At 32.9% G+C, this 24,248-nt stretch overlaps 1 protein-coding gene and 1 long non-coding RNA gene across 8 annotated transcripts in view; one reads left to right on the top strand and one right to left on the bottom strand.

The window, feature by feature from the left end:
- Positions 1-24,248, bottom strand: part of LOC106616780 (bridge-like lipid transfer protein family member 3B) — a 34,681-nt gene that overhangs the window by 9,462 nt on the left and 971 nt on the right. For 2 of the 7 annotated variants that reach the window (XM_036366893.2, XM_014233656.3), the window contains exons 2-21: positions 17,875-18,076; positions 17,476-17,739; positions 15,883-16,275; positions 15,510-15,675; positions 15,311-15,431; positions 14,565-15,004; positions 13,374-13,466; positions 12,073-13,295; positions 11,844-12,003; positions 9,196-9,334; positions 8,948-9,123; positions 8,166-8,355; positions 7,932-8,099; positions 7,731-7,845; positions 5,991-6,011; positions 2,185-2,327; positions 1,996-2,119; positions 1,778-1,925; positions 1,341-1,524; positions 1,160-1,277 (exon numbers count right to left, since the gene is read on the bottom strand). In XM_036366893.2, the coding sequence (XP_036222786.2) occupies positions 1,160-1,277; positions 1,341-1,524; positions 1,778-1,925; positions 1,996-2,119; positions 2,185-2,327; positions 5,991-6,011; positions 7,731-7,845; positions 7,932-8,099; positions 8,166-8,355; positions 8,948-9,123; positions 9,196-9,334; positions 11,844-12,003; positions 12,073-13,295; positions 13,374-13,466; positions 14,565-15,004; positions 15,311-15,431; positions 15,510-15,675; positions 15,883-16,275; positions 17,476-17,739; positions 17,875-18,076 (4,588 nt within the window). Of the gene's footprint in view, positions 1-639; positions 683-1,159; positions 1,278-1,340; positions 1,525-1,777; positions 1,926-1,995; positions 2,120-2,184; positions 2,328-5,990; positions 6,012-7,730; positions 7,846-7,931; positions 8,100-8,165; positions 8,356-8,947; positions 9,124-9,195; positions 9,335-11,843; positions 12,004-12,072; positions 13,296-13,373; positions 13,467-14,564; positions 15,005-15,310; positions 15,432-15,509; positions 15,676-15,882; positions 16,276-17,475; positions 17,740-17,874; positions 18,077-24,248 lie in introns of all 7 variants that reach the window. The other 5 variants (XM_070107598.1, XM_036366890.2, XM_036366895.2 and 2 more) reach the window with 5 other exon arrangements.
- LOC138856467 (uncharacterized) lies at positions 23,022-23,487 on the top strand. Its single transcript, XR_011395685.1, has 2 exons — positions 23,022-23,374; positions 23,432-23,487. It is a non-coding gene; the product is annotated as an uncharacterized lncRNA (long non-coding RNA).

A 24,248-nucleotide genomic window follows, 5' to 3' on the forward strand; every position in this document is an offset into this window, starting at 1 on the left:
AAAAGTTGGAAGCCCTCGATGGCTCCGGTATTTAGCAATTATTGAAAAATTGAATATAGAAACCAAAATGCTAAAAAAATGTTGGATATAGTTATATACAATATATACATACAACTTTTTATATGGGATTTCTAGGTTAAAAAATGCTAATCTGTTTCAATCATTGAATATTTTCTTTGGCACAAATAAAAACAATTTCAAATTCCTTATAGCATAACTAAAACTCCAATTTGTTAGAATACTGGCATTGTCTTCAAAATCGAAAAAGAAAATAAGATTTAGTTAAATCGGCAAGCTGACAGTTGTGAGAGTGGCGGTGATTTTACTAGTCTTTCATTAACAATTTATGCACTTACAAATCCAATCTTTCAATTTTTCATTTACCAATTATTTTTTGTGCATTTAAAAATATATGTACTTGATATCATGCTAGATACTATTTTTTAAATTGAAATTCAAGCAGGTGCTTAATGATTAAAGCTATGTATATAGAGAAATTAAATGCGATACAAGTCAGCATCGATTGTTTAAACCTACAAACTACAAATGAAAAGCAAACTTTAGGTGCATTTCTTCTACGTTGCTCTTTTGTTTTAATTTATTTTTTTTTTTTTTTTTTTATTTGCTACAAAAACTGACCTTTGATCCTTGCATCGGAAATGTTGCGAGAATTCAGATTTAACTGTTGATTTAGTTTTCAACGCCAAATTTTCAGGATTTTTATTTTTTTTATTTTCCAAAACACATATCAAATAGAAAACAGTCACATTAGGTGGTGGTGAAGAGTAGACAAATAGTAGTAGTAGTAGTAGTAGGGAAATTCTTAGCTTAGACAAGTAAACATACATAAAATGTTTAAAATATAAATGAAATGAAACGAAAATTTTACACAAATTGGCCAAACGTGAAATAGCTTCAGAGTTTCAAATTATAGCAACAAAAGCGAACAAAAATGCTTAACGCTTTACAAAGTGGCTTTTCACCATACAAATTCGAGCAGGTGGCTTAATTATTATCGTATTTATTGTCTGTGTATTGTGCGCGTACATAAAGGGTTGTGTAGAAATCTTAAACACATTAAAGTGAACAGTGAGAGTGTAGATAATATATATATATATATATAAATATATATTCTCATATTGTCTTAGTTGAAACTCACCTGCAGTGAACGTATCGTGTCGAGTAAAGCCTTTTTCTCCTCCAATAGTATGGTTATATCGTCTTGCGCCGCTTTCAGATACGAGCGCAACACGTCGTTCTCCTGTTTGCACTTTTGTCTATATCAAAAGAGAGGATTATGCACATACTACTTTTTTCCAAAATTATATTTTCTTGCTTACCTATATGTATCGGCATTTTCTTTCGCATTTACTAGCTGCTTACGCAAATTTTCATTATCCATTTTGAGCTGCTGCATGACCAGCTGCATGGAGAGTATTTCTCGATCACGTTCGCGATCGCGTGGTGTTAGTGCAGCAGTTGTTAGCGGATAGTTTATAGTTGCTGCCTCATTTAGACCAGTTTCTGTATTAAAAATAAATTAAAACATTATAAAAGATGTATTATCAAGTTAGTTGTCAAAAATATTTTTCTTTACATTTTTTTTTTTAAATCAACTATTTGATTATTGATTATTGATTTAATTATATTATGATGTAACTGTGACAAAAAAAGATTTAACCTAGATTTCCTGAAGATATTCCGTTTCCTTCGTATTGACAAACTTCGTGGCAAACTTTATAAACCCTATTTAGGACATACAAAATTTAATACACACCTATTGGTTGTATATTGACAATGCCATTTTTGTCACGATGTATGCGCATGCGTCCGATCGCCAGACGTATTGGCACTGGACCCGGTGAGGTAATATTAACGGGCGGACGATCTTCGATTAAGTTAAGCTTGACATTTTCCACATGAATCTATAGAATAGAATAAAAGACATTACAATTAAAAACTGTAAATTTCTTTACTGCTATGCGCGCTATTTACCGTAACAGGCAAAGGGTTAGTGATGATTTCATCCTCTGCCAAATCACCCAAACCTATAACGGTACTCATGGACAAATCCAAATTAACATCCTTGACGCGCACTTCAGCATGATGCGAAATCCAACTGTGTGTTTTGAAGATTTGAAGGTAAAAATATAATAATTAGGGAACAAAAAAAATTCAACTCACCTCTGCAAAGATTTTTTATCCGTGACGCTTACATTGCCCTGCGGCAGGTTCAAAGTCTCCTCCAAACGCACACGTATGCAAGGTGGCAACTCCGGATTATAGGGCGCTAAGTTCCAAGCTTTACAACGTGCGCCAAACTTAGTCTAAATGTCGGGTAAGCATGCAAAATGAGAGTAGCACATATTGATTTGTAATATTATATAATTTTCAAGAATTTATTATATAATTAAAATAACACGAAATTGTACGATATTGTACGAAAGCAAAGCCAATTGTGTATACAGCCAAAGAGTAAGCTTACAACATATAACAACAGCAACAAGCATGCAACTATAATTGATAGTATTAGAGTCGTGCAATGAACAACTTAATTTCGCTCATGAGTTTCCACAGATATAATGAGAATTTTTAAAATATTGAAACTCTCTACTTTTACCAGTGCAACTAATAATTATAATATCATGCAGTGCAAAGAAGCGCTTAGCAAAATGTATGTATATCGATTGACTATTCAAGTATATGAAGCGTATGTATGTGTATACTCATGATTTTAGTATGTTTTGTATGAACATCAGTTTGTAGTATGTATGTGTGTATATATATTGTGTGGTAAAAGTATAAATTAAAATTGAAGTACTTATTTCGTATGTGTGATGGTTTAAGAAATAGCCAATTCAAGTTATATATATGTAGGGATGTGCTTTTGGAATTTTTGTGCGCGACATTTTTGAATTTGAAAGTAATTTCGTAGCTCTTATACAATAATCTTAATATTATAAGGAAACACATTTTAGTATGTTAATAAGCCTCACATTAGGCGAGTTGTCTACTATTCGCTAAGATCTCGAACAATGTTAAACCTGTAATATTAGTATTTAATTCTGGACTATAATTACAAAGGCTTACGAATGCTGATTTGAGGGTTTGACTTACTTCTATATGAAGTTTTATAAAATTGAATATGAAGATATATAAGATATTTTTGGCATACAAATTTGTATCATAAAATCTCTAGACAGTCGGCTTAAAAGTTGTAGAACCCGCTAATTGCGCCGATTATGGATTCGAAAATACCTTATTTATTGCAATAAAAAAATCGTATTGAATTAAAGTGTTGTTAATGAAGTTTTTTAAATTTAAAACAAGAAAAAACGTAAACCGGGTATACACCTCAGCTATAATAGGAGCATTTCTCATAGCAACTATATGTATGTAACAGCTTCAAGTCGAATTAAGATTAAGTAATAAGAAAAATTAATATTTTATGAAGATATTTATATGGATTTGAGCGGTCAGTTTGCATGGCAGCTATATGCTACATGGTTCAATCTGAACAATATATTCGGAGATTGTAGCATTGCCTTGGACAAAAATTTATGTCAGATTTCGTAGATATAACTTGTCAAAAAAAAATGTTTTCCATATAAGAGTTTGATTTTGATCGGCAGCTATATGTTATAGTAGTCTGATCTGAACAATATATGATGCGATTGTAGCATTGCCTTGGACAATAAATAATCTATGCAAAATTTATTGAAGATTTCTTGTCAAATAAACAAGTTTTTCATAATCGTTCAGTTTGTATGACAACTATATGCTTTAGTGGTCCGATATCGTTGGTTCTGACAAACTTTCCTTTCTTTGGGAGAAAAGAACGTGTGCAAAATTTTCAGATAAATATCTCAAAAACTGAGGGAGCCTAGTTCGCGTATATACAGATAGACAGACATGACTAACTCGAATCAGCACGTCACGCTGATCATTTATATATATAATTCTAGCGTCTCCGACGTTTCTTTTAGAATTTTACAAACTTTAGCAAGGTATAAAAATACTTCTTCTTAAAATAAAGTATTTTACTTAAAAAACCATATATACTATTATCCTAGCATTGATGATGATGGTCTTATTAAAATTTCGTAAAAAAAATCTAAACTCAATCGCTTTTCAACTCACACTTTGATTTTCTTAATGTCGTGTAATTTTCTTCGTTGACTTTTTATTTAAAAATCCAATTATTAATAACAAATTAGTACTAAACTTAAAGAAATGAAAAAAATTCAATTGGAGAATAAATAAAGCGACAAAAGCAACAAATAATAACTAACAACATTCCACTAAGAAATCTACTTTATTGAAAATATATTTTTTAAATGTTTTTTTATATTTTTGAAATATTTTTTAAATGTTTAAACAATTCCATAACTATTGCTATGTTTATTGAATTTATTATCTGGATATAAATAAATTCTGTAAATCTAAATAACGCATGCAATTCAAAATGTGGTTTTAAGAAATAGAGAATATGGAATAAAAATTTTTTTTTTAATATGAGAAAAAGCAAATAGTTCAAAAATGTAAGTATTATTAGGTGACAGTCCAACTTTTAAAATAATAACAGCTTCGGGGTATATCAATAGGTCGCTAAAGTAAGAAGTCGCAATAAAAAAACCTGTTTTTCAAAAAAGCTAAATTATAAAAAAATTTAGGTTTTTGGAGTTAATCAGACAAAAAAGAAACCGTAAAAAGTGCATACATCTCTGAGCGCCGATTATTATCTCTAAAATGTTAAAATACGATTCTCAAAAAATTGGTTTCCAACTTAATTGATGTCAAATGGAAACCAGTTTTTTTTTAATGAACGGCATGTACATATGTAATCCTTATACTATTTTAAAAGTTTGTAATATTTATATAATTTTCGAAAATATGAAATAAGCTGATTAATTAAACGAAAATATTGGCTTAATTGTTCGATTAATATTATTCTTTGTTTGAAAGATTGGTTGTGGCTAGGCAGATTTTGCAGTGAATAATAACATAATTGTTGTCATGTTTTTGTTTTTTTGTACAAAAACATTTATGTGCATAACTATTTGTAATTATTTTAATTATATTAGGAAATTTTAATCATGCAAATTTCACAAGTACTTATTTTTAAGTAATAACTGAATGATGCCACAAGTCTAAAACCGCTTTAGAATACAAGCTAAGAAACTTGTACGTATTTTATTTCAAAACTTCAACAAAGGATATGACATTCTTTCCATATTTTAAGATATTGGCTCAACGGGACTGAGTCTCGGATGGCGCTGAAAATTTAGTTTTTATGCTATTTCCTAGTAATAGTATTGTTACAAAGTCAATTTTCTTATTTTGCTTAAAAGGATAAAAAAATATATAAGTGCTATATATAACTTAGATACAGCTTTTAAAAATGTTGAAATCTGTTTCAAAGGAAACTTATTGAATGAAACTGCATAGAGTATAACAACTTAAATTATATATATTTTATTTTAAGCTCAAACTCCAAAAAATAACTTCAAATCTCCGATAGACAAACACTTAACTGCAGTTAAATTTTTATAGGATAGGTAATTTGAATATAATATTTATAGGACGCTCTATAATAAAGAAATTAAAAACCTGTACTTAATCAACCATAGCAAAAAGCCCAAAAAAGTAGTATCGTTATCGATAAGTTTTCAAAACTTTTAAACATTTTAGCAAGAAAAGGGAGGGGGTGTGTTACAAGAAATGGTATTATTTGAACATTAAAATATAGTAAGCATAAACCGCAAAACTTACAACACTACTTTCAATAGAAACAGAAAATTTTATACAAAAAACAAAACCAAAACAAAAAATCGAAATTATTAAAGCAAGGTTTTGAAAGAAAAAATTAAATTTAGAAATTCCAATATAACCTAAGTAAATGCAAGTAGGAATCCAACTAAAATACCCATAATGCAAATTGAATGCTTAATAATAAGAATTTTGCAAAAATATTATAAGTTTTTATATACCTTATTTGCTTGTTGAGCTTTCTGTTTTTTTTTTTTTCAAATGAATTGTAGGCAGATTTTGATATAATATTTTGTACGATTTAATTTTTTTTTTTTTTGATTTTGTCGTTGTAGATATTATGTGGTATTATGTAATACGAGTATGTCGGTGTGTTTTTTTTTTTTTTGGTGGGTAAGAGTAGAATTGTTTCCATTTGATAGTTGTGGTTTTTTCGTTTTGGAATTCAGAAAATATTTTACAATATAAATACATATATGAATATTGTGTGTCGAACGTTAATTGTTTGATTACGTATGTATGTATTTGGGGATATATTTTATAAATGTTGATAATTTAGCACACATCGAGAATTTTGTTGAAAAAGAGAGAGAAAAGAGAATAAACAAAAATGAAATTTTAAAATATAATTTTTTTACAGTTGACTTTTTTACTTATGAAATTTATATGCATATGTATGTATGTAGTATGATTCATACGGCTGTAGGGCCTATGGAAAGTGTTTAAGAGAACTGGAAGAGTAAGAAAATAATTCAGAACACGCTAATATTAGAACTTTAATGAAATTGAAATTATTAGATTTTATTAGAAAATGTACTATAAACTGCTGGTGGTTTTTGTTTTTTTTTTTTTTGGTACTGCTTCCTAGCAATATTCAAATCGCATAGTTTAAGAGAAAAAAGAGTTCGCGAATAATTTTTGTCATTGTAGTAGAACAATATTTTTCCAATAATTGATGGTCCGAGTATAAATTCGAAAGTTCCATTTACATATACCTGACGGTAGCAGAAATGGACTATATGGTAATAGTATGTCTTAAGACTCCTTCAAAATTCAAAATACAACTGATTAACAGGATATTTTCTATGCCTCAAAAAGATATCGACGTCTAACATTTCAACTTTTATGAATAATTAAATTAATTATTTTTCAAACTGTTTTTGAACAAATTTTTTAGAAAATATAGCTTTTAATTATTTTTTAGTAAAAAAAATATTTTTTTTAATACCTAAGCTGTCGAATATATTATAAAACATTGGGGAGGAAAAATGTTGTGTTTCAAATTTGTTTATGATTCTTAATTCACTTTCCATAAACGCCCAAAGTTGCTAATTTTCAAATTTTCATATGTCGAAATTCGTAAATGATTTCGATTGTGAAGGAATAAAATGTGAGAAAATTGAAAATCGTAGGCATGCAAAAAGTTATAACCAGACATTATCCGCATATTTGAATATTTAATACATGATTTAAATGAAAATTTGTAACTGATGATTAATTAGAAAAAAGTTGTAATAAAAATTGAACAACTATTTACAATAAAAAATAAATTAGCAGTGAAATAAGGTGAAAATAAATGGAAATATAACAAATAACATAAATAATAATGACAAAGAAAACAAGGTTTTATAAAAACAAAATATTTTATAAAAAAAAAAATATTTTATAAAAAAATATATATTTTATAAAAAAAATATATTTAAAAAAAAAAAATATATTTTATAAAAAAAATTAATTTAAAAAGGAAAATTAAATTAAATTAAATTAAAATAAACATGAAACAAATATTACAACGCAAGCTCAATTCAAAACTAAAAAATACAAAACGTACAAACTAAACAAACAAAAACACAAAGAAAGAAATTTAAATGAGTTAAAAATTTTCGATTATGTATTAAGTTTAGAAAATAGTGTATAAGAAGGAAAAAATAAAGTAACAATTAACAACAAAACAACAATACCTGCAATTCATCCCAAGGAATGGCGCCACATTCATCGCACGAAACAGCGGCCACCTGCAGGCGCAGAGATGAGGCATTACCCTCATTTTGACGTATCAACTCAACTGTTGTTAATCTATTGAAATTATAATACAAAATAATTAACAACATTTCTTTCGTAGTTACTAAACAGATTTAAGTGAATCCAAGAGACACACACACCTAAAAGTTGCCATTGATACTAAATCGCGTCGCCGCCAAGTGCTTGCCTCGGACGGCTCTGACGGTGATGATAAGTTAGTTTTATTGTAACCAGGTTCCTCTAGCACTTCGCTGGCTACTTCGACGGGTGATGCTTTCAAGTTGGTGTCATTGGTGAAGGGATTTAATCTTTAAATAAATTTTATAACACATTAATGATAGCAATAAATTGGGTGAAGTTATTTGAAATCGTACCTAAACATAACATCAATGCAATCCATTGTCTTATCATCGCCCATAACTATGGCGAAGTTTTCCGAATCGGAACTAATATCACTTTGTATGGAGAATGTATCACTGGTGTCATCGTTTGGTGTACCAGATTTGATGGCCGAATCGATGGACGTCATAAAACTGGAGAAGCCTTTTTTCATAGACATCAGACCTGGAAGGTATTGATTTCTATTTAAAATTGTATATATTTACAGTAGAACTTAAATATTACAATGGCCGAACATAACCTAATATTTTTCGAAATTTTTAGAAAAAGCTTTGAGGTGTGCATATACATATATATATGTGCATCAAATTTTAAAAACAAAAAACTAAAAATTTTAATCGATTTCATAAATAGTTTTTGGGTTATAGCCTTCTAACTCAATAGCCGTTCAATGATTACTCGGAGACAAATATAACTATCAAATTTTTCTTAAATGTTATGTATATGCCTGCTCTCTGTACAATGACTCTATATAATTTTGGCTTCTTAAGATTATTTATTGTCTTTTTTTTTTGTACAATATATATATTCTAAAAAAAAATACAATGCTCTAATCTCACATAAGTTAATTTTTTCTCCTATAAAAAATAACTTCAAAGTATAAACCCCATTTTATTTTACTATACAGAGATTCAAACTGTTTCTTGTTTAAAATTTACTTTCTACTTGTAAGCTTAGTAATAACATAAATGATATACTAAAACTACTGCAAAATGCAACTAAATAAAAATATAAAAAAAAAGTATATTTTCCTTACTAGAATTGATTTCTTTCGTTATACTAGTCGCATCGCCCGCATTCGAAGTTCGTGCTGAGCGCACACTCTTCGTCGATGCTGTAATGGACTGCGAGTAAACACCAGTATCAGGGCGTGAACCCTGACTAGGTGTAGAGGACGCTACAGTGGGTGTACTTTGAATTTGCACATTGTAACTGAAAGCAGAACAAAAAAATAATAATTAAAAAGGACATTACCTTGTAATCATTACTACTACTACTACTAACCCATGCGTATTTGGATTTGAAGTGTGCATAACACCATCAAAGAGCGGTTCATTCGTGACCGGTGAAGGTGTCTCCACACTACCATATATATTACTCTTAACTTGCTCTAACGGTGGTGTAGGCCATATAGTGTTTGTACCTGTCAAAGGAAGTGATAAATTAGAAAGTTCATTATACAAAATGCATGCAATATTTGCGCCAGTGGTAAGTATTTCATAGCACGAGTAGTGATTGCTTGAAAGTTTATAGTTATATAGCAGTTCTTTATTTTCTTTTGAGTTTTAAGTGGTTTGTGGTTGGTTGGTGTGGCTGAATGGAATTGTGAGCAGTTCAGCATCTACGTTGATTAGTGGTATTAATGTTATTTATGAGGACAAAACATGCAGAATTTATTCGAGATTAAAAAATATATTTAAAAAAAGAAAAGAATGAATGAAATTGTTATTAAGCTACGCACGCACACACACACACACATTAAGATGATTAAAAATAAATTAGTAAAATATTGACTAAAAGACGAGACAAAAATATATTCAAACTAGGCTATGCAGAAGTCTAAGTTTGAGTAATATTTAGTAGTTATAAAATCAGTTTTAGGCAAAATAAAAATGTGTTAATTTTAGATGACATGCTAGAATTGAATTGCATAAAAGATATGCCAAATATATGCCTCAAAGGATAAAAAATAAACTCCAAGGAAGTTATTTATACCAAATTAAAGAAAAATAATCTAAAACAAATTAAATACTTTTTAGGGATATTTATTAATTTTTATTTCTCCATTTCCGTCATTTAGAAAGTAAAGTAAGAATTTCTAAAGAAAAAATGTATTTAGTATTAAAAACCAAAAATACCCCGAAAGGAAATAAAATACCCTTAAGAGGATTTTTTGTTAATATAAGTTTTTCGTTTTGCTCTCATGTGTCAATAAATAGGAGTTGCTTAAAGTTTCTATAAATGAATGTTTACTAACGAAGAAATTTACCTAGTATTTAGTATTAAATACTCTGAAAAGAAATAAAGTACTCTCAAGGAAATTATTTGTTCATATGTATTTTTTTGGTCTCATGTGTCAATAAATAAGAGCTTTAAAGTTCTATAAATAAAGCCTTTCCAGGAAAGAAATTTATCTTTTATTAAAACAATATCCCAGAAGGGAATAAAACAAAAATTATTTTTAAGTAGAACTTTTTGTTAATATAAATTGGTCCGCTCTTATTTGGAGTCAATAAGTAAGAGTTGCTTTAAAGCTCTATTTATAATGTTCTCTAAAAAAGAAATTAAAAAAAAATCCCCGAAAGGAAATAAAGTGCTCTCAAGGGAATTATTTGTTAATACGAAATTTTTTCTCGTGAATCAATAAATAAGAGCTTTAAATGTGTAAATAAAGGGATTCTACTGAAATTTTTGAAGTATTAAAACAATATCCCAGAAGGAAACAAAAAAATGTATTTTTAGTAAAACTTTCTGTTATTATAATATTTGTAAATTTGTAAGAGTTGTTCTAAAGTTCTATAAATGAATTTCTTTTAAGAAAGACATTTATCTAGTATTAAAAAACACCCCGAAAGCAAATAAAATAATCTTAAGGGGAGTTTTTGATAATTTTTTTTAATTTTTTCTTTCTTTATACTGCCATAAACCGCTACCACAACAATCACTATCTAACACTAGCAAGAGCATACAAAAAATTTATTACTTTCGCAATTTATATAAAAATTATAACGGTTTCATATATTATTAGACCAGGGTAGATAATTTTTAAAAGCAAAGAAATTAATAGTAAAATTAAAACAATCGGAAACGAAAAATAAACCAACAAACGTTGAGGGAAAAAGAATTTACGGGCAATCTGAGGTCGGGAAAAGGAACAGAAGAAGTGGTGGGGCTGAATTTTTAAGGGTTAAGAATGGTTTGTCTTGATTTCAGGCTAAACTACGAGACCTATAGAAAAAAGTGATAAGGAAATGTTGGAGGTACTGAAAACGTCTATAACTTTTGTATATTGACTTTTTTCACATAACCTCTAAATTTATGTGAAAACTTCAAATAACCAAGATTTGCGTTTTTTATTTTTATCTTGTACAAAAAAAAAAAAACGTTTTTACGAAATTTAGGGGCAAATTACCTTCCTATGTCCCAAACACACTGTATTTTTTTACTATTCTATACATGGTTAAATGATATAAGTAAGATGAGAATGTCAACAAAAGACCTTGTGTATGCAATTATATACGTACGCATTGAATTAACTCGCAATGGATAATTATGGAACTAAGGTTAACGCCAGTGTTTGCGGTGAAATGATTTAGCATTAATAATGAACTTAAAAATCATATCAACCCTTTCACCCTTAGTATTGTTTTTCATTGTTATCTTTATACTATTTCTGTCAGCAAAAAACTGCCAATTTCTACTATGCAACTAATAGCTAATCGATGTGTATATGCTTACTACCAGCAAGGTGTGTATTAGTAGCTAAAAAAAAAAACAAATAGTCTACGAAAATAAAGTAAAAGTGAAAGTAAAAGAGAAAAGCCAAGTATTGACTAAAAAGTGTGTTAGATAGACACGGATTCTGGTTGCTATTTTTAGAATTTAGCGATTACTAAAACTTAGGATACGAAAAAAACAAAAATAAATCTTACTATTCATGTGTAAATCATCACCCAAACTAGCTGAATCGGGTAAGACACTTTCAGCATCACCACCACTCGATTCCTTACCAGGTGTTGGCGATGGCATCACAAGTGTCACTTCAATTTGCGGTATAACACAACCGAATATCATCGATTTCTTTGTATTTTGCTGCAGAACAATATAAATACGTATTATTATTTATTAGAACTTTGTGGTAAACGCATAACGTTTGCAAACCTTTTGTAAAATACGCTCAGCGTCCATTGATAGGAACATGGCCATCTCCGTCATCTCCTCAGCCAAACGCAATAGGAACAAGTATTGATAGTGATCGATTTGCACACTCACTAAATTGGAAATGTGCGCAATGGCATGCATATCGGCGGTACGTTCGCTGTTTGTAGTGCCCTTATCATTAGCTGGTAAAGGTGCTGCATCAACGCTGGCGCTGGCACCATTAAATGAACGTTGTGGCTTCCAATCGCCCATACGTACATCCTCGTCACTAAGGAAGGGATTACGTGGCAGATTTTTACTATCCACATTTGCAAAATCCATGGAATTTAAATTTGTTTCGACGGAAGAACGATTCATGCTGTACGAGGCGCACGAATTGCTGTTGACGCTGGCAGCTGGCGATTTGTGCATAGCATCAGCACCAGAATGAAGCCACAAAGTCACCGGCACAGCATCGATGAATGGTATAGATTTGTTGGGACCCAAAGAGCGTGCACCCAAAAAATCCACCCACACCGGATCGAGCTTGATACACCATACATCACGCGGTTCTGACCACATAGCATAACGTGACAAATTCTGTGCCGAGGCGGATTTCGGTAGTTGCGCAGATGTTGACGTTTGTGTTTGGCCCTGCGACTGCAAGGGGTTTTGTGGCAGCACGGGTGCACCCACATCGGCGGCTGCGACATGCGATAGTATGCGATCGGTAACAATGCACATGTCACCATTGACCGCTGGAAATTCCGTGCCGAAGACCAGTGAACCCTCCTGCAGTGAGTGCAAAGCCTGTGCCAAATCAGCACGCGATGAACCCATCTCACGTATATTGGTTATGGCAAATCGTGAGATTTGTATTTGCATGATTTTAGGACGATCCTTCTGATTGAGTACATCCACAGTCGATTCGATAACCACGCGTGGCATAATCGCTTCAATCTTCACATCCATATACATGAGATTGGGCTCTTGCTCGGCTTGCGAAATGGCCGCCTCGGAACCGCCGCGTGAGCCTTGTGAACCCCCGGAACCCGCTGCACGTTGTGAGGCATTCGATGAGATGGAACCGCGTGTGGCGGAGGAAGCGCCGCTTGCTGTGCCGACGCTGGTGCGTAATAAGCTCTCATGTAAATTCAATGCAAACGAATTGAGCCAGAGTATGGAACTTAGATCGAAGTGCACTTGTAGGGGATTAATATGAACGAATACTTTGGACGGCGGCACTGAGCGTGTGGAAAAAACCATGAATAAATTAACAAATGTTTTGTGTACGCATTTTGTGTATCAATGCATAAACTTACAAGGAAATATAAAATCACCAGGGTAATAAAAGTAAGTAAACTCAGCATGTACGACGGACATTTCAGCGGGAAAGGAATATCGCTCTTTATCACCTGCAAAGACAAAAAGTTTAATTATAATAGTATACAAATATTTACTGTTTTTTTAACAACATGCTGCAAGCATTGACGTAGGACAAGATAATTAAATAAATGTAAATTCTTGCCAAAGTCTAATGGGAGAAGTGATGAGAAAAAATTGCACTAGCTAAGATCTATTGTATTAAAAAATCTAATTTTTTAACAAAAACAAATTAAAAAACGTTAACTTCAGCTGCACTGAAGCTATAATACACTACACAAGTGCATATCTTATAACATAAAAAGGTATAAAAGACCTTTAGCTTGATTTCGATCGATCAGTTTGTATGACAGCTAAAAATTAATTGGTCAGGCAGTTTGTATGACAACTATGTTAGGAGATTGTAGCGTTGCCTTGAACAACAGTCTGTACTAAATTTTGTGAAAATATCTTCTCAAATAAAAAAGTTCTCCATACAAAAATTGATTTTGATCGGTCAGTTTGTATGGCGACTATATTCTATAGTGGTCCAAACTGAACAATATGTTCAGAGATTGTAGCGTTGCCTTGAACAACAGTATATACTAAAATTCGTGAAAGTATCTTCTCAAATCAAGAAGTTTTCCATACAAGGACTTAATTTTGATTTATCAGTTTGTATGACAGCTATTATATATATAACCTGCAATCGTTCGATAGTGAAAATTCCGACAAAAATCTCGCTGATCATTAATATGTATACTTTATAGGGTCTCGTAGCAAACTTAATATACCCTGTTCAGAGTTTATAACCCAAAAAGTATAAGTTTAAACACCAAAAACACCAAACAAATTTTTAAGATTATTGCTTTCAGTACCTGAACGTGATTTCCGCTTATTTTGTGCTAAAAGTGCGAAATTTGATGATTTATATGTTTCGGTGCGATTGTTTGTTTGACAATAACAAAAACAATGAGTTCGTATATTAAATATGACAGAGTAGAGCAACGAGAGAAGCAAATATGAGAGACTAATCAATACGTATTTTATACAAGCATGTAAATTAATTGAATGAGTTAAGACTGAAAACTAACTAGATGTGTATATATATAATATATATATGTAAATTAAGATTTTTCTTGATAAATTACCCGACACAAACTCCTTGGGCATCTGCTTTCTACCAGACGTGGTGACGCGATATAAGGTGAAGTCTTCAATGCGCAACACAACGCAGGCGCTCATCAATTTCGCCAAATTGTCCAGTGTCACCTTTTGCTGTTGCGCTTGTGTAAGCTGATTGGCGAATGCTGAAGCATTACCACCCGAACCACCACCGCTGCTGCCGGGACGATGTGGCGTATTCGCGCCAGAACTGGAAGGTGGTGTGCCACCAACTGTGGCCGCATGCGCTGAGCTTAGCGCTTGCAGCGCATTTACATTCAGTGCGACGGGTGAAGTTGGTGCGGTGCGTTCGAGTGGCGCATGTGTTGACGGGCGATTCGGTTGACTTAGATTAAGCACAGCTTCACGGAATGTATTAAGGGATTCTTTAAGCCACAACGCTGGTGATACGGATGCTTCGCGATATCTGTAGGCAAAGTAATTAAATAAGTAAATCGATTACAAGCAGAAAAACGTCGATCGCCGATTCCGACAAATGAAGCTTCTTGGGAGGAAAAAGACTTGTGCAAAATTTCAGATCGATAACTCAAAAATTTAGGGAGATTAGTGCGCGGACAGACAGACGGGCATGCTAAACGTCTCAACTCATCACGCTGATAATTTCTATATATATTTTATAGGGTCTCCGACGTTATCTTCCGTGTGTTATAAACTTCGTGGCAAACTTTTTATACCTTGTTCAGGGTATAAAAATTATGTAAAAGCTACTTACTTCGCCCAGTGCGCGCGATCTGATTTAGCCAGATGATAAGGATAATAGTCTATTTGGAATGCTTGCACCGATATTTGTAAAGCGCCACCTTTATCCAATTCGGGATAGCTCGAGCGGCCATCTAGTCGGTTGTGAAAATGAAACAAAAATATTAAAATATCTATTTAATATTAAAAACATATTCAAGCATTCCACACACCTCCTTCATCGTCGCACAAATGCAAATCGATGCGTTGACTGAAAAAGTGATAGGAAGTTTCGCGTACATCGAAAGCGTTGAACATTTTTTGCGCTGGTGTTGTGTGCGCCGTGTCAGTTTGGCGATTTTGTTGCTGTGCTATCTGTGCCTGATACTCGGGGAGAGTCTGAAAATAACAAATATAAAAATTCAATAAAATTCTTAACAGTACTACACACACACACACAGCCACAATTAGATGCATAAAACAACAATTGCGAGAGATACAGTATAAAAATTAATTACCACAACATGTTGTCAAATGCAATTACGTACTAGACGTAAATCAATTCAGTTGAGTAATTTTATTGAATAAAATAATGATGAAAATAACCTGTAATTTTCTAGCTGCATTCTTTTTCTGTGTTGCATGTGTCGCCGCTTTGATGAGACCCGATAAGGAATCGACAAAATGTAAGGCCGCTTTCAGCTGCGAATCGGTGAGCACCCATAGTAGATCGTCCAGTATGAGCACCAGTCGTGAGGCTAATAATGTACAATCGGAAAGCCGTTTTCGTAGCGTTAGTCGACAGCGCGCTTGATTTGTGAGCAAACGTAGTGGTGTGAGCGATTTGTCCTGCGTTGAACTGGCTTCGATGCGTACCGTTTGCCAGGAGAGTTCTTTGAAGATGAGTATGATGCCTTTATTCGGATCTTTAAGCCGTGTAAAACGCAGATCGGCATGAGCCCATTTCGGTGTTTTTGATTCAACACGGATGCGAGACATCTATAGAAGAAATAAAAAAAAGCAAAAATTATTTAGTATTAATGTCTTAACATAGCACAGTAATTAAATCTGCTTTCTAAGGGAATCTAACCTAAAAAAATTGGTTAAGGCCGCAACCTGCGCTGAAAAGGAGGAAAATTCCTATAAATCAATGTGTGCTCAGTAAGAAAGCAAATACTACGATGATCCCACACTGGCGATTCCCACTACAGGCAATTTTACGTTACCGGAATTGTCCCGGCCAAAGGCTGTTATATCGGTGATTTAACCTAAGTATTAAGTTAGGTTTGTCACCCGGCTTCTGCTATATACAATAGATAGAGCCATTGTAAAACCTACTCAGCGCTTAAGACTAAGAACAAATGGTATCCGTCCGTTCCCACGTAAGTCGGGCCGGGGTAAACGGAACGGACCCGGATTTTTATCCGGTCGAGCATTCCTTAAACTTTTTTGTGAAATGTTTTCTGTCGCTACATCAACAGCAATAATATGTATGGAACCAAAAAAATATGGCCCAATTTCGGTAAAGCAGCACCACGGAAATTTCTACAATCGAAACGTATACCGTTAGATGGCGAGTGACAACACATTTGCTTTAATCTGACACCCATAAAACAATAGGTTTCCCAATATCGGGTTCATTGAGCTTCTGGTATATTTTTATAAAAAATCAAATATGACTTGTTATTTTAGAGTTGGCAACAGTCGGAATTTTAACGTTTAAGCGTTATACGCCCATATCAAGACTGTGCTACTTAGTTCAGGAGCAATAATCGTCGGGAAGAGTGTAGAGATTCTTACAGTGAAGATGCAAAACGGAAAGGAGAGTTAGCTTTTACCGACCGACTACGCAATAAATGGTTTTTTGGTATTTCATGTCGTCGCATAAGCGCATGGAGGCACACAAAAATTACTACTACATATAAATGCTTATAATAGGTATTTTGACTATCTAATCTCCTATAAAAACATCTAAGAATGTTGGACTTTAAAGAAATAACTTTAAAGCACTAATTTTTTGCTAAAAATCTAAAACTTTCTCGAAAAGCCCAGCGGCGTAAGACAACACCTTCAAATTAATTGCTTTGGCGTAGTAATTTGTTTGATTTCACACAATTCTCAACTGCGCATTTTCCCCGCTATTTACAAACAAATTGCTTTTTTGTATTACAACAACAACAATAATAACAGGACACTTACCTGCACGGAGGCTGTGAACGCTGCGCTCAGGAATTTCACATTCACCGTATTTACAATGATTGTAATGCCATCCACCACTTTGTGAATGTAACTGTATTTGCCCTGCGGCGCCTGTGGCAGTGTCGACTGTGCTGTTGCCCCACCACCAGCAGCAGCGCCACCTCCTACACCACCCCCACCTGCAACACCGCCGGGTGAGTTGGCATCCTGATTTCTAGTGCTCGGATCACAGGTTTCAACGCTGATATTCACCTCGTCCAGTGTCTGGCCGCATTATTGTGAGATGTTAGTGTAAGTGTATGTTTATTGAGTCATGCAAAGGTAGAAAATAGAATTATACATTTAGCAAGCACTAACAAGACATTTATCGACATGTCATCCATGTCGTTCGTTACTCACCAAGGTTATTGGCACACTTTTCAGTTTGGTCCAGCTAATGCGAAAGGACACATGATTGCACCAGGCCGAAGTGAGTCGCAACCATGAAGGCAACTCTAACAGTTCAGTGAGCACCGCTTCGTCCAATTGCAAGTTCACCAGATCCCCCTCGCCACGAAATGTGCTCAAATTAATTTTGTCCGATGACAAATTTTTCGTGTAACTGTAAAAAATCAAAAATTACTTGCAGAAATGAAAATGAAATAATGGAAAATCACAAAGTTGTGTAGTATAAAGGGATTTAAGTACTAATGAGTGACCGAAAATACTATTTATAATTTACTCTCTGCATTAATGGCAACCAATTGCTGATATTTTCCGCAGTTGAGTGTAGCTCAATGGTTTGTAGTTGCGCTCACCAATTGACCTCTTAAAAAACGATGTCAACTACAATATTCTGCGGAAAGAACTTTTCGCGTCACACTTCAATGACTTTTTATTGTACGTTTCACTAATTGGTGCTTCTAATTGGCGTTTTTTGTTTTCCATTTTCGAGCGTGTTGGCGTTCTAGAGCTGTGTGTTCTAGAGAGCATATTTTTTTTTGCATTTTCTGAAAGTGTCTGCCGCACAGCAGCTGCAATATTTAACTGTATCAATAATGCAATTTTCTGCACTCAGGTTCCGCATGAGCGCTTTGATTTATGATTTTGATCGTTCGAATGGAAGTGGGTTCATAAATGTACCGTTAGCTTAAGTAAATTTTAAAAAATGTATGGGAGTGCACACGAATTTCAAATATTTCTCATACAGAATTTTTTCAATTTTATTTCAGATGAATAAAAAGGTGGAAGCATTTCAAATTGTCCGCAAAATAATTGTAAAAAATATTACGTTTTACTGAGACTATTATTTTAAATTATTTAGTCAGGAAAGACAGCAATCTAAAGGCACAATGCTAAGGATAACACGTATATTAAGGGGTTACATTGTTTTCACAAAAATAATGTTTTAATTGTCTTATTTAATTCTATAACATCTCTAGGATATAGTCCTAAATTCTCAAGTAGATACCAGTAATAGTTTTGGAGATACAGCTTTGAAAAGTTGCGCACTCGAGGACAGCTATTGATTTGTATATATATAATCAATATATTATATAATCACTTAAAACTTTAAACGCGTTTTTCTCGAAACTGTGTTTTCAAAGGCATTTGTCAAGATTTCTTGCGAACTACTCAACCGACCTTAAGAAATCAATGGTCTTCGAGATATAATTTACAAGGTCTTAAACGAAATATATTTTTTTTGTCCAGTTACAACTATTTAAAAAACAAAAAACCTCGACAAATTTTCACCAAAAGAACAGCGTATATTCTGGGTATAAAAATCTGATTTAACTTAAGGGAACTTCTGACAGAATTATCAAAAGTATAAAAAAAATACGTGTTTGAATTACGACCATAAACGAGGTATTAAACGAAGAAAAAACAAAAAAAAGTGAACACTGTATTTTTAGCAGACGTCTTTACAAAAAAGTGCCAAATTTTGGTGAAAATTTGTCGAGGTTTTTTGTTTTTTAAATAGTTGTAACTGGACTAGGAACTTCTGACAGAATTATAAAAAGTTTGCCACGAAGTTTGTTACACACGGAAGGAAACTTCAAAGACCCTATAAAATGTATACATAAATGATCAGCATGATAAGCTGAGGCGATATAGTCCATCTGTCTGTATATACGCGAACTAGTCCCTCTGTTTTTGAGATATCAATTTGCAATTTTGCCAACAATCTTTTCACCCCTATGAGTACTTTGTCAAAACTACCGATATCGGATCACTACATAAAATAGCTGCCATAGAAACTGAACGATCGAAATCAAGTGCTTGTATTGAAAGCTTTTTCATTTGACGAAATATAATCAAGAAATTTAGCATATGTTAGTGCCTAGGGCAATGGTGCAATCCCCGAAAAAATTGTTCAGATCGGATTACTGTAGCATATAGCTGCCATACAAACTGAACGATCAAAACAAGTAAGAAATTTTTTGTATTTCTGAAGGGTACTATAGCTTCGGCACAACCGAAGTTAATATAATATTTATTTTTTGTTTGGTACTAAACCACGGACTTCTCACTTAATTAATTGACCGTTTCATATAGAACCATTATATAATATTAAGCATGTACAAATCAAGCGAGGAATGATTACATCTTTACCACTTACCGGTCCCAAGACGGTTAGATCGTCGAAAGATGCAAAGAGACCCCACAACCAACTTCCACCTTTCCCCTTTGCTCCGACTCTATCGAAACAGTTCTTTTCTTGGACCTCTCATTAGGTGAATTCGATAACAATTGACTTGCATTTTTTTACAGACTCGGTTTAGATACCACCAACAACAACCGAGTATATCCCCTTTCCGACCGACCGAAATGAATGACCGATTATATCGGTTATATATTATATTAATCCCGTTCCCACGACAGTCGGGTCTACGTAACCGGAACGGACCCGGATTTATTCCGGCCAAGGACTGTCAACTCGGTAGAATTCTGCCGCTACAACAACAACAACCGATTATAATCCGTTCCCACGACATTCGTGTCAACGTAACCGGAACGGACCCGCATTTTTATTCAGCCAAGTCTGTCAACTCGACAGAATTCTGCCGCTACAACAAGAAACACAACAACTAATTTATATGCCGTATTAAATATCGCTATAACAAAAACTACTGATTTCAAAGTCAAAAAACGAACAATTAGGTGCTACGTTTTGTTATTGTACGAAATAAGCTGATGGTAAATCGGTGTTATATAGAATAGAAACATGCAATTTTTAATAAACTTTTTTCGAATCGATGGAGTAATTTATTAGATATTTAAAATCTAAATAAAAAAATTACCTTACCCACGACCATAGTATTATTGAACTCATCAAATTGAACAGTTCTCGTGAACACACCTATTTAGTCTCGTCAGTAAACACTTTAGTGAGCTATTGTAGTTGTAGCGGTTGAAAACATTTAACAAAAAAAATTTTGATTTAAATTAAAAATTTATTTAAAATAAAGTAGAGAATTATTATAGGCGGGCGAGGTTATTACCCAATTTTCCATGATTATAGCAACGAGTGGTGAAATTGAATGCAATTGACGAGAAAAAACTTTAATGTGGATATTCAACTCAATACAATAAAACTATAATATTTGCAGGCTGGCCGAGCCGACTTTAATTTTTCCTTTTGCGACCTTTTGGGTAATTTTTCAGTTTTGTAGCTTAATATTTTATAGAATTTGAAAACTTTATATATTTTTACCGATATGTACCATATGTGGGGCAATAGTCCGATTCTGCCTAATTTGAAAAATTATTGTTAGGCTATACTAATGGTATAAAAGGATTTAGCGACACAACTAGTGTAAAAATTTAAAAAATAAAATAAAACGATTTTTTCGAATTTCGATAGGTTATATCTTTAAAAATATCATGCTTAAACATGTTATCGATATCTCAAATTTGAGTTACAGCCTTCTGAAGTCAATCAGCTTAATCAGCATATACATTGGACATGCCCTTAAAATTTCAAAACAATTAATACAGTAGTTTTTTTTTCATTTAATTTTCAAAAATCGCCTTCTTTTAGGATGTCACACACCCATTAACTAAAATATTTCATTTATTATTCAAGTTATACACTGTACGGATAAAGTAAGGTACTGTCAGGTGTGGCAAAAGATCCTTGATCCTAATTTTTATTTATATAGTAATATTACAACGATTATTTATAATTAGGAAGACGTACTTAAACACTGACGAAAATATCAAATAATTTGAAGCTGAAATACGTTCGGAATTTAGCTTTTGCATACTTGGAAAACCTGTGTTATTCCTAAATGAGATCGACTGTGAGCCTTGCATAGAGGTACTTTAGACACTACACTTCGCCCCACGAGGATATATTTTCATTATATTATATTTACTAACGAATAAATATTTGTAAAAGAGATATGTATTAAATTTATCTTTTTATAATCTTTATATTGCGTGAATTTCAAATATTTATTTTTTGTACAGCTCCGGTGACATGATTGCTAAACAAACACATTTGACTCCGCTTACAAACTTTGTAACTACATTTCAAATTAAAATTAAACAAAACCACAATTCGGTGTGATATAATATATACCAATGGATATTATACCCTAAACAAGGCATATTTAGTTTGCCACGGTGTTTGTAATACCAGAAATGAAACGTCGTAGATCCATAAAATATATATATAAATGATCAGCGCAACGAGCTGGCTCTATTTAGCCTAGTCCGCCTGTTTGTCTGTCTGTCTGTCCGTCTGTATATACGCGAACTAGTCCTTTAGTTTTGAAGATATTCATCTAAAATTTTGCACACGTCTATTTCTCCCCAAGAAGCTGATCAATTCTCGGAGTTAACTTTTTTTTGTTGTGTATTAGTTATACGCAGAAGTTAAGCTGTGATGAAAATATTGTTCAACATACTTAAATACTTAGTAGCATCTAATCAAAAACTTCGCTAATCAGATAAGTATAGTGAAATTCACACATTGTATTGATAATCAATGTTAAGAATTGGTGCCCGATGGCGTGTGAAATAATTTTACGGGACCCATTTTAGGCGTATATGAAGTGGCAAACTAAACATACAGATTATTATGTGGCTCCAAGTAGCACCCAGCAAACACACGCAACCTTACAATTGCTTAAGATACACCTTTGAGTTGCTCTTTCAATCCCTTTTCTCTTTTTAACCCTTTTTTAAATTCTCATAACTTTTTATTACGTAATAGGTACTAGCATTCAACTAAGTAATGCATAAAAATTTACATAATAATACATTACTTACAAAATATATATGTTTGTAGGAATTTCTGCTTTTCAACGTATAATCAGCAATTTAAATTAAAATTTTCTACAGCATTCATGAACTGCGCGCAGTCTACAACTTCATTTTCCAACCAACTGACCACATATTTACTTTCTATTCACCCACATTTTTGCCACCACCTCACTTTTTGTTGACTTTGTTGTTTCATTGTTGTTATGCATAGCAAACTCATACATATACATATGTATACTTAGCTATACGCGAATAGAGAAATTATTCAATTTGTTTCTTGGCCTAAACGCAATTTCAAACACTTCACCTCCCACTATAGCACGCCACCATTGAAAACTTGATACGCCAACTGGCGACGATGCTAATACTCAGCGCAGCTAACTGCTGTACTTGACAGTGTTTTAACGATAATTTAATGGTTGACTGTTGCGTTGTGCCACAAGAAGTGATGTGCGCGCGGTGTTGTCGTCGCATAACAAAACCTTGGAAGATGCGCTTACTGTTGGTGGCGGCTCCTCTCGATGCTAAGGCGCCAACGCGATTATCTGTCTCAAATTATGAAATGAATGCTACTGCCGTTGCCTGGCAGCCGCAGCCACAGTCAACGGGAATACAGCAGAATATTATACTCTATATACTTGCGTAAGTATGTATACAAATGTTTCTGTATAAAAGTATTTTTATATAACACAATTGTGTGTAGGTGCCAGTCAGTCTGTATGTTAAGCTCACAAGTTGCGTATGGCCATCCCACCAATGTAGCTTTCCTCAACCACAATGCAACTAGTTGAATGCTGGCAAGGAGTCGCATTAATAAATATAATGGAATAAATGTGACGACCGAATCCTTTACACTTCATGCTTTTACAGTTTTCACATAAGTTATCATTTTTATTGCACAACTTTTTAGTATTCAAATCATATTTATTAAATTATAACTTGGTGACCTAGATAAACTACTTGCTTTGTTGCTAATAGTAAGAAAATTAGTAAAGAAATTTAAGAGAAAATTAAGTAAAACAATTTTTTATCTAATTTTATATAAAATTATTGAAATTGCAACGATAAATGTTTAGCTGCACTAATAAATGTTTAAACTACACTCAAACGTTGAAAAAAATGGTTTGTGTGCACGACTGTAGATCAAGTTTTGATGAAGTTAAGATTTTTTGTGACGTCTACTTTCCTCTAAATGTTATACATAAAATTTAAGTTTGAGTTTAGTTGTTAATTAAACTACTAAGAAAATTATTAAAATATTTTAAAATCTTACAGTATAGCATTGTTTGGCACTCTTAATATTTTTGACTAATAAAAATATTGTTTAAGATTTTTACATATATTTTACATACACAAAGGTTCGTTCAAATTAAAATAAAAAGTAAGTTATCTACTTTGCTAAGCAAATATTTTCTCATACCGCCTTTTCTTTCTACCGCCTGTAGTATTTTTAATGGCTATAATAGGGAGAACACTGTAAAAAGTACTATCAATAAAGGGCAAATGCACCTACATACATA

Source organism: Bactrocera oleae, chromosome 3, assembly GCF_042242935.1.
Source record: "Bactrocera oleae isolate idBacOlea1 chromosome 3, idBacOlea1, whole genome shotgun sequence".
Lineage (NCBI taxonomy): Eukaryota > Metazoa > Arthropoda > Insecta > Diptera > Tephritidae > Bactrocera > Bactrocera oleae.